At 39.6% G+C, this 15,641-nt stretch overlaps 1 protein-coding gene across 8 annotated transcripts in view; it reads left to right on the forward strand.

The window, feature by feature from the left end:
- PHACTR2 (phosphatase and actin regulator 2) overlaps positions 1 to 15,641 on the forward strand; it is a 222,349-nt gene that overhangs the window by 105,661 nt on the left and 101,047 nt on the right. The window contains exon 1 of one of the 8 annotated variants that reach the window (XM_036024815.1): positions 14,342 to 14,591. The exons of the other annotated variants lie outside the window; for them this stretch is intronic. Within the exon in view, the coding sequence (XP_035880708.1) occupies positions 14,546 to 14,591 (46 nt within the window). The 5' untranslated portion in view covers positions 14,342 to 14,545. Of the gene's footprint in view, positions 1 to 14,341; positions 14,592 to 15,641 lie in introns of those variants that run through there. 8 annotated transcript variants of the gene reach the window in all.

Genomic DNA, 15,641 nt, shown 5'->3' on the forward strand with positions numbered 1-15,641 from the left:
AGCTGGATGGCCCAGCAGAGACGCCTCCAGCTGTGGCAAGTTCTGCTCCCTGCCGTTGATCAGGCCTTGGATAGGGGCTGGTCTGGGGAAGGATGTGTGTTTCCGCCAAGGAAATCTCCCTGCCCCAGCTGTTGAGGGCTGACTTCCAGCAACACCCCGGCAGAACGGGAATAAGTCCTGAACTTCTGAGAAGGTTCGGGCAGCACGTCAGTGAGTTTCATCGCTGAGTTCCACTGTTGGATGTAACACTACATATATTATCCACTCTCCTGTTGATGGATATTTGGCTATTATGAATAAACCTGCTAGGAACATTCTTAAACTGGTTTTTTGTGGATATATGTTTTCATTTCTCTCAGATAAATGCCTAAAAGTAGAATTTCTGAATCATTGGATAGGTGTATGTTTAACTTAATAGAAACTGCCAGACCAAATCTCCAAGTTCCAAATTACCATTTTACACTTGCACCAAGAATGAATGAAGAGTCCAAGATGCTGTATGTTCGCCCCAACACTTGGTGTCTAGTCTTTTTAATTATAGAAAAGACTTGAAATTTTTCCCAGCCACTTGGATTGGAATGTCAGAAGGGATTTCTGCTTGGGTTACAGTTTGGACTAGACTGGTTCTGAATTTATAAGATTAAGAGGCACAATCTCATGTACATTTTTATAGCAAAAATCACATTTAACCTGTTGACTTTAAATCCTCTGTTATTTTGGAGGTGTACTGCCATATCCAAACTTCCTTCAAAATTCGTTTGAATTCTTGAAGTTCAGGTTAAACTTAAGTGTGAACTTAACCTGAAATTGAACCCCCTTAATGGTAAGTTCCTGCTGTACTTGGGAATGAATTATGGTGCTCAGGTTCTTTTTCCTAACAGATCGCTTCAATAAAGTATGTTTCAATAATGTGCTTTAACAGTGCAGATCAGTTATTATATACAGGGCTATGTGCTAATCATGTCACATCTGACACATCAGTTCATCCTTACAGTTAATTTAGGTGGATATTATCATTATCACCCCACTTTACAAATGAGGAAATGATGGGGAAAGATGGGACCGCTTCATTAAGTCAACAAGTATTTACTGATTGCCATGAACATGCAAGGGGATAAGGTATAGAACAAAAAATGTATTTTTCCTTATGGAGCTTGCATTCCAATAGAAGGAGATGAGATAGGAGGTGAAATAGGAGATAGCTAGAGAATAGTTTCACTCTTGTGCTTTCAGTCCATATTTTTAAAAATCTGGTATAGTAACTGGATGGAATGATATATGTCCATACATTATACTATATTATTATACTTCTAGACAGGATACACCTGCCACATTGGCTAAGAGCTGCAGATGTGGGTCCAGATCATTGTTTGAGGGCCGGGAATGGGTCACAGTCATGGTCCTTGGAACTTAGACTCACACTTTGGGGTCTAAACTATTTAAGGGACTTCCTAAGAATTGCTTCTGTAATTCAGATATTCTGGGTGGGGTGGACAGTTCATGTGTCCAGTATAATATTTTATACTGGAAAATAATATAGGTTCACAAAAGCCATACATTTTGATATACAAACTACATTTCTTCTCAACTGTTGTCTGTAGTCTATTTTTCTGGCTCTGCCTGACTTTGATGTCGCAAAAGGGAAAAGTGTGGACTTAACCATCTGGCTTTCTCTTCAGCTGCTAAGGTCTTTCCTTCCCATTGCATGCTGTACCTCTCCCTCAACTCTAACGAAGCTTCTCATGCACCTTACTTCCCTTCAGATAATCCATATTCCCACCTGCATTAGTTATGTATTGCTGCATAACAACATTCCCCAGCACTCAGCAGCTTGAAACAACATATTGGCTCTCAGTTTTTGTGCATCAGAATCTTGATGGGGTCCTCTGCCTAGAGTCTCAGGATGTCACAAGGCGGCAACTCAGGTGTCAGCCAGGGCTGTCGCCTCACCTACAGCTTGCCTGGGGAAGCACATGCCTGCAAGCTCATGCGCTGCTGGCAGCATCCCATTCCTAGCACGATGCCAGACCACAGGCCTCGCTTTCCTGCTGGTTGTGAGCAGAGGTTCCCTGCTCGAAGGCCCTCTCCGCATGGCAACTTATAACATGACAATTTGCTGCTTCAAAGCCACCAAAAGAGTGTCTCCTAGCAAGACAAATGATCCGATTTTACGTAATCTAAGCCCTTGCATATAATGACATACACTTTTGCTACAGTCTGCTGGTTAGAAGAAAGTCAGATCCCAGCCCCCCGCCCCCCCCCCCCCGCCCCCAGGGAAGGGGCTTACACAATGTGTGAGTGCCAGGGAGCCACCTTCGCATCCGTCGCCCCACCCCCATGTTCTGAAACACTTCCTGTGTTACCTTAATCACATGTTTCCTTCCTGCAAAAACAGTAAACTAGAACTCTCCCTCCAGTCTGTTAACCTGTACGCCGTGATTTGTGCATTAACGAACATCCCCATTTAGCTTTAGCACTGTTCTATTTTAACCAAATCAACTTTTAACAAGATGTGGAGTAACTGAACAAAGCTTTAACGGGGGGTGTTGAAACTCTAAATGTATGTATTCAGTAGGTGATGGCAATATTCAGATTCTGTGTATTCTCTATTACTGATTCAAAAAAACCAAACCAACCCATAAGTACTGATCAGTAAATGCGGCTGTGTTGATACTACTGCTTACTGCTGGGCCAGACAGCGAACCCCACAGTACTTTCACTGCATCCTCTCCTTCCTTTTCCTATTTCCCACAGATCTACAGAGTTCATTAATATGGATCAGATGCATTCATTCATATATAAAATACATGCCCAGGAGCGCTTACCCGTGTGTGGGCGCTGTGCTGGTCTTATATTGGTTAACAGGGACACAACCTCCAAAGGATGTTCATTCAGTCCAGTGCAGGAGACCCTTGAGGAGACCCCCTTGGGATAAATTCCATGGGGGAGGTTGCTGTGGAAATACACATATTTAGGTCCCAGAAAATTTGACACCTAAGCCAATGTGTCTTTGAAAACATAAAATATAGGACAATCAGAGGCCAGATACTGAGAATCAGCCCACCCAAGTAGACATAAAAAAATAAAACCTGAGGAAGGATGAGTCCTCTAGATGTTTATAGAAGAGGGAGGTGAACAAAGGCTTTGGCGGAATCCTAGATAGAAGATAAGAAAAAATATGCCTTGAGTTTTTAGGAACTGCAGTGTCGTCCAGCTGGGAGAGAACGTCTCACTCTTCAGATGGTAATTTCAATTTTTAGGGTAAAGTACTAGGTATTTCTATGTTGACATAAATAATGGAATACACCATTATGTAGCGCTTTTGCGTTAGATGAAAAACTCTAGGTAAAACAAGGTAACATATAACTTTGAAACAAAGCACAAATTATCACCCCAAAATCATAGACTCTCAAGTGGGAAATGTATATTCATGTTGACTGCTTTATTAATAAATATAGGTGAAGATTGTTTTCAGCGCCAGTTCACAGAAACAAATCACTGTGTTACTGCGTCTTCACAAAACAACACTCTATGCAAACCTATAAAGAAGAAATCAAATAATCTGAAGAAATGGGGAACTCTTTGGGATTTTATGTGGGTCTTGGAATATTTTAGAGCAAAGCAAAATTCACAGCATTTCCCCCAATAAATAAATAAAGTATAACCATAAATATTTCAGATACAGATAGCTGCTGCTTCTATAGTGGGTCCCTCCCTGACTTGCAGAAATTTCCCTTGTGCCCTCTCATAATTGAAAGCGCTCTGCTTTGAGAAGTTGGGGAATGAAAACCCTTCAGTAAAAAAGCCTCTGGATGCTTGGAGCGTGGTATGCGGGTGGAGAGTGGCAGTATTCCAAGCCCACTGTGTATCTACTTCTTAATTGTGTGATTTCTTCCTGAATAAATCTTGTTTTGATGAAAGATTAAGTCCGAACACCTGCAGGGCACCTTACCCCCCTGCTTGGCTCCCACCTTTTTCACCTATTTGGAGAATGTGTCAGCTTTCCTTAATTGAGAAGTGACTTGTAGTTAGTGAAATTCACTTTGCGTTATAAGGTCTCTTCAATATGCCCAGCTTTCTCCAGAGGGTTGTTTTACTTGGCGCCATGTCTTAAAGTCAGATTTGAGTCCTAATAAAACTATGTTTTTAGGAACAAACCCTACTGCTTCTTCTTTCTTTCTGTTTTAAAATACTAGAAGCATAAAAGTAAAGGATAGTTGAAGTTAAGCTGTTAAATATGAGAAACTACTACTGTTGTTTGTGATTCCCTTAAGATATCATTTGAAGTTTCAAAGATGCTACTGTGCCACAAATGAAAATATTACAGAGAAGTATTAGTCTAAAGGAAATGAAAATAAGCAGTGGACAGGAGGTCTTCATCTGTTTTTAGTTATAGAATGCTGAGCAACTTAATAATGGAAGTAGTTTAAATAACACTAAAAATGCATCTGTATTTTCCCTGAATGCAAAATCATGACTTCTAAATTTGCCTTCTATTAGCGATGTTTCAGTTCTTATGACTTACCAGGTGGTTCTGTTCTTCATCTTACATTTTCTTCAGCTACATTTCAATGACTTATTCTAGTTTCCTTTTCCTCTTTTCTTTTCTTTTTTAGCTTCATTAGTTTAATACTTACCAATTTATTTCTGTGAGTATGTTATTTCTCCCTGAATAAATCTTTTATAATTTTTCTCATTTATTGATTTTTAGAGAGAGAAAAAGAAACGCTGATTTGTTGTCCGACTTATTTATGCATTCATTGGTCGATTCTTGCATGCACCCAGACCGGAGCGGTTTGTATTATATGAATTCTTCAAAATTTATTGAGATTTCTATTACTACTCAGTATTTACTCAATATATAGTTACTATTTCAGGAATACAGGTCTCTATATACGTCTGTTACAACAAGCTTGTCATTTGGATTGTTCAAATGCATAATCATTAAAATGTTTTGTCGTTTTGGTCTTACTACTTTTTGATTTGTTAAAATCTTTCCATATAGTATGGCTCTGTTAATTTATCCTTATAATTCTGTTAGTTTCTGCATTTTTTACTTCAGGGTTCTGATGTGTAGCATACTAGTTGATAATTTTTTATCTATCTTCTTGTTAGATTATTCTTTTTATCATTATATAATAGTACCCCTATGCTATTTATTATTTTGACTGCAACTTTATTTTTTCTTTATTTTTTTAAGATTTTATTTATTTTATTTTTAGAGAAAGGGGAAGGGAGGGAGATAGAGAGGGAGAGAAACATCAGTGTGTGGTTGCCCCTCGCACAACCCCTACCAGGGACCTGGCCCACAGCCCAAGCATGTGGCCCGACTGGGAACTGAACCCGAGACCCTTAGGTTCTCAGGCCTGCCCTCAGTCCACTGAGCTACACCAGCCCGGGCTTGATTTCAACTTTAATTAACCTTTTATTGACATTGATATACTAATCTTCCTTTGCTGAGTATTTCCTTGGTATGCATTTTTTTATACTTTTATTTCTAGCTTTTGCTGTTTCTGCTGCGTCTCCTAAAACTGGCAGATAGAAGGTGTGTTGCACTTCTGCTCCTTCCAGCCTCTCGGTCTCTGTCCCCAGATAAGAATATCCCTGCCATAGTTCGTGCATTCACTGCTCTGGACCCGCGTCCGCCATCTTAATTTGTGCCGTCTTTTTTACCATGTTCTTTTTCAGTGTTTGCTCTCATGTTCTTTTCTCATTGTTTGAATTCGTGAGACCTTTTTTTTATATCCCCTTTCTTTTCATTCCTGATTTGGAAACGTATTACTCTTTTTCTTATTATTTGAAACAATACATTTTTATAATAAAGTCAAGCATTTTTAGTTTGTCTGAACTCCTTCTGGTCAAAATCAAGACCTCAACGCCTTCATGCTAAAAATTCACTGAATTCTTTTCCATTTTACATAGCAAGAGTTTATTAATTTGCCTCACATTATCCACTTCTGTGCTCACTGTTATTTCTTGCATCGCACCCTCAATCTGGGCTTCTTTTCTCTCTTGCTGAAGAACAGTGTGTAGTTCCTTTAGTGATCAATCTCTTCTAGTGAGTGATTATTTGATTTTAGTGAATGATTGTTTCTCTGGGTATGGAATTCTAAGTTGACAGTTATTTCTCCATTACACCCCCAAAATAAAAGTCTGTTGTTTTCACCCTGGCTGGTGTGGCTCAGTGGATTGAGTGCCAGCCCGTGAACTGAAAGGTCACCAGTTCAATTCCCAGTCAGGGCACGTGCCTGGGTTTCAAATTAGGTCCCCAGTTGGGTGCGTGTGAGAGGCAACTGAGATACAATGATGTTTTTCTCCTTCTCTTTCTCCCTCCATTCCCCCCCTCTAAAAATAATTACATAAAATCTTTTTTAAAATATCTATTGTTTTCTTGGATTTATTGTAATTCCTCAAAGTAGAATCTGCCTTTTCTACTCACTACTTTTTGACTTTCTCCATATTGTTGATACTCAGTTGCACTAGGGTTGCCTAGGTAGAGATTGATTTTTTTTCTCTCATGGCACCTAGGATTCTTTCATTCTCCACTTGGATGTCTACTGAACATCTCAAAATTAAACTTCTAATTTTGACCCACTCTATTCACTGCTGTGCCCATTTTAATTAATGGCAACTCCATCCTTCTGATTGCTCAAATAAAATTTTGAAGTCATCCCTGCTTCATCTCTTTTCTTCCACACCCCACATTCAACCTATGAAAAAACTTGGCTGTACTTTAAAATGTACCCAGAATTTTACTAGCACCATTGCTGCCCACGTGGCCTAAGCCACTGTCATCCCTAGCCTGGATTACTCCTGCTCTCTCTCCTGGTCCCACTGCTTCTAACTTTGCCCTATCCTCCCCTCAGAAGCCATGAGGATCTTAAAATATAGCCCAGATCATGCCATTCCTTTGTTTAAAACTGTCATTGCTTCCCCATCTCACTTGTAGTAAAAGCCAAAGTCCTTATGGTCAACTACAAAGCCCTGCATGGTTTATAATCCGCTTCTCAGCCCCCCTTCCCATACTCTGCTCCAACCACACACGTCAGTCTTTATGTTCACTGGTCTTTCTGCTCAAACACTTCCCCCCACCAAATAGCCACATGGTTAACTCTCTCACCTCCTTCCCGTTTATGTTCCAATGTCACCTTGTCAGCAGGACTGCTTTGACCGTCACACACCGATCTAGTCTCACTTCCCCTCCTCTGTTTATGTCACAGCATTTTTCTTCTTCTAAATTGCTGTAAAGTTTACTGATTCCTTATGTTAATTTCTCATTTTCTGTTGTCTCATTAAAGTGGAAGTTCTATGAGTTTAGATATTTTTACTTTTTGTGTAATTCTCTATCTCAAGTACCTGGAACTGAGCTTGGTACAAAGCATATACATAATAAATATTTTTTAGTTGAATGATGAACCAATAGTGAATTCCTATTTATATAGAACTATCATGCATATATGATATAGACCCTTACGTGTTTTCACAGAATAGGAATGCAGTGAATTACAGCTATAACCCAAATGCCCATTAACTGGTAAATGGGTATACGAACTTTGGGAATGGCTATATAATGGAACACTACTCAGAACAAAAAGGAACAAAATACTGATACGTACAACAACATGGATAAGTATTAAAAAACAGTAAGTGAAAGAAGACAAATAGAAAAAACATCACATGGTGTTACTCCAGTTATATGAAATTTTAGGAGAGTCAACCGGGTAGGGATGGAAAGCAGGCCAGTGGCTGCCTGGTGCCAGAGGAGTGGGGCAGGGGTTACGCACAAAGGACATGAGGGAACTCTTTAGCGTCCTCAGAGTTTTCTAAAACTTCATTGTGGTGGCAGTTGTACTGTACATTTACCAAAATTCATCCAACTGTTTGAAACGGGTAGATGTTAGGGTTTTAAAAGTATTTGTCAAAAAGCTGTAAGCAATAAATGAACACATACAGTTAATACTAATAGCATTATCAGTCTTTAATCTGTCTTTGATCTGAGAAGTGCTTTTATGGTCTTGAGGCATCTTCAGAAAGAATAGTTGACTCTGTGTGGGAAAGATTTGGATTTAACAATCAATAAAGTTCAGAGCCTTCCCTCTCTAAGCCTGTCATTCATTCTTAACTCTCTGTGGAGCAAACCCCTGCCAGTACTCACTGTTGTGATCATTTACTTGTGAACCACAGTACCCCCTCACCGGTGGTTTTTCTGTCCACAGTATTGGTTACCCACGGTCAACTGTGGTCTGAACACATTACATGGGAAATTCCAAAACTAAACTATTCATAGATTTTACGTTACTGCCATTCCGGTAGCGAGACGAAATCTCGAGTTGCCCGCTCCTTCCTGTCCCAGATATGAATCATCCCTGTGTCCCGCATCCAGGCTGTGTGCTCTCCCTGCCTGCTCACCACCGAGTGGCCCTCTTGGTCATCAGCCTGACTGGGGCAGAATCCAGGTACTTAGGTTCTGGGAACCCTTATTTTACTTCCTAATGACGCCAAAGACATTCACATAACTTTTTTAATAGTATATTGTTACAATTGTTCTATTTTATTATTGTTGTTAATCTCTTACTATACCTAATTTATCACTTAAACTTTATTATAGGTTTGTCTATATAGGAAAGAACATAGTACACTTAGGGTTTGGTACTGTCTAAAGTTTGAGGAACCCACAGTGGGGGGGCATAGATCTTGGAATGTATCCCCCACAAACAGGGTGTAACTGCTGTTCAGGGAAGGGTGAAAGTAGATTTCAAGTTGTGAGTACATGAACCACAATTTATTCCTGCAGTGTTATTCATTAATTATTGTAGTGTTCTCCATAGGAACAACTGTAAACCTACTTTTGCCCCACCCTGGGTATACTATAAATCCCACCAGGGGCATGTCTGTACCTCACGTCACCTTCACACACCAGAGGTGCTGGTCCCTATGAGAGGTCCTCTGTGAATTCTGGTTGAACATCCAGGTGACTCTTAATAAAATGGCATGGAAAAGGAAATTTACACTCACTGCCAGACTTGATATTGTCTTGCAATGGAGTCCACATACTGTTACCACAATCATACATATATTCCTAACAGACTTTTTTTCCCATCCATACTTCAAGTTGCTATAATTGAGGAGATAACCTGAATGCTTATTGCCTTATTTACCATATATGTAATTAAGTGCCCTGTGTGCGCCCAGCACCTTGTTATATTCTAAGGGAGGAGGCAATGGTTAATACAACAGTGATTTGGATCTTATTTAAAACAATTATTTTCTGTAAACTGGACGGTAATTATTAACGATGTCTGTAAGGACTGTCCTCTGTAGATTTTTGGTCAGTAAATTAAAGATTATTAATTTTATAGCAGTGATCAGAGTTTTATGTACAGTGAATGAGTAATTTCTTTTTCTTAGGCAATAGTATGCAGCAAATTGCATACCTTGTTTTCCTGGGGTGGGGGAAAGTTTTTGGAAAAGGAAATTCCAGCCCCACCCCTGAGGTCCTTATTTGCCAGAGTAAATCTTCCAACTGCCCAGCTCAATCAGTGAGCGAGCACACGTGAGACACAACACACCCTCCCACACAAAGGCAGGACCTGGGTATTTTCTTAATCCTTTTAGCTTGAGCAAGCAACAGAAGGAAAACTCAGGAAATAAATCATATAAAAATATGAGAACAATAGGAAAGAAAAGCCTGCCTTACAGGTTTGTTTCCTGTTCTAATACTTGTGGAATGCAGTTTTCTCTCCTACTGATGCAAAATATAACTAAAATGCCCAAAGATGTCATTTTTTTCTTAACCGAAGTTCTCCTTTGATCGGTTTATATTACCATGTTAAAATTAAAATCTCTCAGAATTGTCAAAATAAGCAGCATAGGAAACATTTGGTTGCAATTGCTACAGAGTAATATTTTTTAAAAGTAAATACTAGCTACACATACAGACTTTCAAGTGAAATTATAAGATATACTAAAACTTTGCTTTTTAGTAGTTATATTTTTGAAAGTAAACTGTCTTTCACAAAATGTATCCAAGTTTTGGGGTAATACAAAGTTTTTTAAAAACAGTGGATATTCTAATAAAAAAAACTACCTTAGTGTTTAAAATGTTTTGCACATCAGTTTTTAGTTTCTGAGTTATATATTCTTTTACCTAATTATTAAAACCTCTTGTGTTAAAACAAGGAGCTTAAAAATTACCCTCCAGCACCTCCATCAGAGGAGGGGAGAAAAGATAGTTTTCTTCTTTTTAATAAATCTGATAATAATTGGAAAGAAAATAATTAGCTAAAATGATGCTTTAAATAATCTGTGAGTTTCTGTTGTTTTGTCTGACCATTGTATCTGGAAAACAAACATATTTTTTAAAATCCTATTTGGACAATTTCTAAGTTTTAATTACTAAGATTCATCTCCTTCCCACTAAGAAAGGGCTCCCTGAGACCACAGTCTCCATTACTCAAGGAAATGTCAGTCATTCACTGGCTCTCCAGGCTAAGTTCAGGAATATGGGTACCAAGTAAGAGAATCTTCACCTACTTGTACAGAGCCATCACCTGCCACTGTGGCTTCCACGGCCACCACTGCTGTGATCAACCATGTCATCTCCCGAGACCCTTCCTAACCCTTCTCTCCTCCAGATGCTGGTGTCTCAAAATGGTCCTAGCGCAGCTGGCAGCATCTGGGCAGAGCCAACATCCAGGATGTGTGGTGATGGCAGTCATGCCCCTACGGATGAAGTGCTTCTTCTTTCTCCCACCCCAGGTCTAGGTTGGCCCCCTAGACAGGCTGGCAGTGACCTAAGGATTTAGTAGTGGTGACAGTAGTTACTGTAAACCATCTTCTCTAGCCACTAGAGTGTATAGATCTGCCATTTTCACTTTGACCTAGTAGAAAAGTTTTCCACAAATAGGTGCCTAAATTTAGTTTTATGTCTGCTTTTAACTTTTTAGCCAGTAGATACAGTGATTTCCATTCATTAGGAGTGCAGGTGTAACACTGGTTCCCTCAGATGGGTGAGTTCAATAACCCCTGCATCAGACAAGCCAGTGAAGTCTGTGTGATAGGGCAGAGTGCTTGAAAATCTCAGTAAGTATTCCTCTTTGTTCACAGACAGTCCAGTTTCAGGAATAGGAAGCTCTAACTAATCCACTCTTAATTTCTTACCAGAATTAAATGGATAAATCACAAGTTTTTTCAAGGATTGAAAAATATTTAGATACACTGCTAGTAGAAAAATCAGTAGATGCCACCACTCTGTATTTTTAGGAAGGCTTAACATAAGTGATTCCTCAAACGCAGTCCTGGTATGATTTGGTGACAGTGAATTACGAAAGATGGAAGTAGTGGTATGCTGAAGTCAGTTCATACAAGCCAGTTGCTTTATGTCCAGGAATTTTGCAAACCAGTTGACATAAATTTTGCAAGCTGCTGGGCCACTTGTTGAATTGACCATTGTAGGAGTATGTACATCTTGGAGAGACTGGCGAACGCTGTAAATCACAAGTCAGTCTTGTCCACTACCCCAAATAAAACTGATTCAATATTACGGTATCACTAGATAAAAGGTTGGTTTAGAAATATAGTCCAAATATCAGGGTCAGTGAGATAAATGCGGAAGAATTATAGAAGGCTTCCTCAGAGTTAAATGTTGGCACTAATCACACTTAGCATCTTTATAAATTCCTTGGAAAGAGGTAAGAGAGAACTATCCATATTTTGCAGATGACCTTCAGCATTCCCACCGTTTAAACTAGAGACCCATAGGAGTAACACCCAGATCTCTTACACAACTGTGAGTTGGTTGGATAATAGCAGAATTAGAAAAGATTAAGGCAGGTTGGGGGAAAGTTATATGTAAATACCTGTGTTAAGTTCTAAACTGTATGTTACGACTTAGAAATGAAATGTAGTGGTTTCTGTAGACTTTGTCTGTGTTCATTAGAATAATTTGTTAGCTGTGGTAGAAGGGCTCCTTCGGTGCCAAGCCCCAGCGGAAGCTCTGGAAATCAAATCGAGTAAGTGCCCCGCCATGTAAAGGACCCCCAGTGCCCACTTCCTGCAGCTTTGGTTGACATGCTTCACGGATAATGTAATGGAACTGGAAAAGTTTCAGAGAAAAGCTCGTAACCTGATCGGGGGATTATAAGAATCCCAGATGAGGCTAAGATTATATTAACTAGCAAATCATGAAAGGTTTTGAATAAGTAAATATAGATGGATTTAGTGAATACCAAAAGACTGGAATGATGGAATAGTACCACTTTGATGTTTGAAATAAGAACCTGTAGAAGAAAATAAAAGAGACATGTTATTGTTCCTCAAGGAAAAGAAGTAATGAGAGCAAAAATATTGTATCTCAAAGTCGAATTTTTTTCCCATTTTAAAAAATAATTACATTTACATATTTGAATGTGCAGCATTTAATATTTATTTCCTCTAATCAGTGACCTCCATTTTTAATTAGGTTCTGTCAATGGAAGAAAGAGTGATGCGTTCCCTCCTTTCAATTTCAGCTGAGAGAACACTTACCCTGGGCTTTTTGCTGTTGTTTGAAGGCAACTTAAAGCAAAGAAATGGAAAAATCATTATAATTGTTTACTTTCATTGCTGAACTCCCTGGTTGGGATATGAGCCCAAAACACATTTTTGCATTTTTAAGGAAATTTAATTAGGGTTAATTTCAGTATCCTAATTAGAACTCACGTCTTAATCCTCAATTGCATTTTTAAAAAATCAGGGTTTCTCAAGAGTGAATTAGGCAAAGGGAAGTAGGTAATTGATCACACTATTCTGTGGGGAGGGGGGGAGCTTTCCCACAATCAAGGGTGGGCTTTCGGGATGTTAAAAATTAGGACAATTATGATGAAACAAACAAGCAAATATCTTAAAAAAAGTAAAGCAACACGAAGATACATCTAATCTTTTGTGTTTAACCAGATATTTAGTGACTTTCCATTTTATCATGCTTTTATAAGGATCCCAGTTTCCACCTTGTTATGTTGTTCTTTACTTGGAATAATTTTATCATTTTCTGTAATGAACATCTGTGTGTTGGTGCTGAAATGTATTAGTCACCTTTTGTCTGAAAATACTATACTTTGCTATTTTTGAAGTGTATTTTCACAGGTATGGATTCCCAAGGTTTTAGGAATTTTTTTAGAGCACTTAGCACTCTTTTCCAGTGTCCGTGGTTTATGCTGGCACATCAGGTGTCATTCAGTGTGCTCTACCTCTCTAGGTCATACAGGCTGGGGCAAAAGTTATAGTTGTTTGTATGGAAAATAATACAATAATAAACAAATAATGATAGCAGAATGAGCTCTGTTTTGTGTCCTCTCAACTGTACACCAACTTCTGCCAACCCTTGTATATATATGACCTAGATTACTCATCATACTAGTTAGTCATCAATTGTAAATACCAAGAGTATTCATATTCATATTTTGGGGTTTTTTGTTTGCTTTTAATCCTCACTCAAGGATATATTTATTGACTTTAGAGAGAGAAAGAGGAAGAGAGAGAGAAACATCAAGTGCTGCCTCCAGTAGATGCCTGGACGGGGGTCAAACCAGACCCAGGCAAACGTTGATGCACCGGCGGACACTCCAAGCAACTGAGCAACCCAGCCAGGACTATATTCATATTTTGAAGAAAACTGAGATTTGATAGGATATTATAGTAGAATTTAATTAAATTTTGGAGCAATATTTTCTTTTAAAATAAATTATAGTGGTTTTTGCTATCTTCACCTATTGTGTCCATATACCTGAAACACCTTACCGTGTGGTCTCCCAGTCCTCACAGTGATTCTTTTGTGATGTAGGAGAGGTGAGCCTCCCAGGTTTCAGGTGGGAAAGGGCAAAGAGTGTGCTTTATCAATCTCACGCATAGATCCAACATTCAGGTTTATTGTGCAGCTTGACTGAGGCCACCAATGGTTGTTTTTTTTTTTTAATTCTATTTGTTAAAAGGAAGATAATTTTTTTTTAAATAAGAAAAAATGCACAAAAAAGAGACATGTAACAGTGCTGTGATACTGCAAACACAATGTTAGGAAGGAAGTTAACTAAAGAAACAAATTTTCTTAAATTAAGTACCGTGACTAAGTAATTCCCTTTCTTCCAGTGCTAAAGGATCATTTGACATTGGACCTTTTAAGTTAAAAGGGAGTCGCCTTAATTACCTACTACCATGGTAGGAGAGGGGATGTGCTGGTCTCACAGAACTCGGACCTCTCCCCTCCCCACTCCTAGGTCCCCCACTGCCCCCTGCTCTCCTCCCTCAGGCCTGCTCCCCCTCACTCCTCCTCCGTGACCCCTGACCCCGGCTAATCTGCATAGAGGAATGACAGGCATCCGCTGGGCAGGATCCGCCTCGCCGGCTGCGGCCGGCAGGGCATTGAGACCCGTGCGGGAGAGAGGTGAGGGACCCGTGGGCAGCTCCGCACAGACCGGGAAATGAGCGCTTGGAAATCTGTCTGTGAGTGGACCCATGATCGAAGGATCAAAAGAGCCGCGTGATCGCCGGACCTGGCCCTGGGACCCTAGACATGGGCCAGACCTCCGTCTCCACGCTGTCTCCGCAGCCGGGCAGTGGTGAGTCCTGGGCGCACGCGATGCGCTCCCGTGGCGCCGGCCAGCACTGGGCTCTGGATGGTTGGGGGCTCCTCGACTTGTCCTGCTCTGCCCGAACCGCGGAGTCCCTCGGAGAAACCCGAGAGGCAGTGCTGCCCCAAACTCTTTGTCGTGGAAAAGTGGAATGCCTTTTGGGATCCAGCCGATTTTACCTTAAAGGCACAGGCTCCATTTTCTGCACGGGATGCCTCTCTTCGGTCTTTATCTGAATTACTTCTGAGCCTGAAATTTACGAGAAACGCCATTTGCGTAGTACTGTGGTTTTAAAACGCGAAACTTAGATAAACGTGCCAACAGGTTTTTCTGTATTTACGCTTGGTTTCTGAACAGACCAGAACTGAATTCTTTCAAGCTTTTCAGCTTATTTCTGGTTTGGTGGTTTTTTGTTTTTTTTGTGGGGTTTTTTTGGAGTAGACGTGCTTTCTCTTCCCCTGGCAGAACTCTGAATGCTTAGTAACTAACTACAAAAAAAAAAAAAAATGATTGTTTCAAGTGATTCTTGTCTTGTTTATGTTAGACACACAAGCTATACCATTTGGGGAGTAGATCTCATGAACTCTTATTGAGCGCTAAAGTTCGTTTTATGGAAACGTGTGTAACGTTTCTGAGTTACAATGCCCTGTTTTTTGTTTTTTTGTTTTTTTTTCCATTTAATTAAATGAAAAAAGAAAAAGAAAGGAAGGTATGTCTGGCATTTGTCCAGGAGTGTAGGGATAAACAACTTTTTGGTGGCGTTACTTGTGATTGGTTAATGAAATAAGCTTAAAGGGTACTATTTTGATATTTTTGTCCATTGACAATTAAAAATACCTCAAAGGGGCCATTTACATTATTCCTTGAGAAATTTGATACACTTTTAAAATTGTGTAAACATCAACAGGATCTTACTGAGAGGAAATGACAGGGCACCAATGAAGGTTTTTTTAATCAGCTCCAGGATGTCTCCAATGAGACAGACTTCTATCATCCCAACCTCTGCCCACATGGGTTTGTTTTTTATACTAAAGAGCC

Source organism: Phyllostomus discolor, chromosome 4 (assembly GCF_004126475.2).
Source record: "Phyllostomus discolor isolate MPI-MPIP mPhyDis1 chromosome 4, mPhyDis1.pri.v3, whole genome shotgun sequence".
In the NCBI taxonomy this organism is placed as follows: domain Eukaryota; kingdom Metazoa; phylum Chordata; class Mammalia; order Chiroptera; family Phyllostomidae; genus Phyllostomus; species Phyllostomus discolor.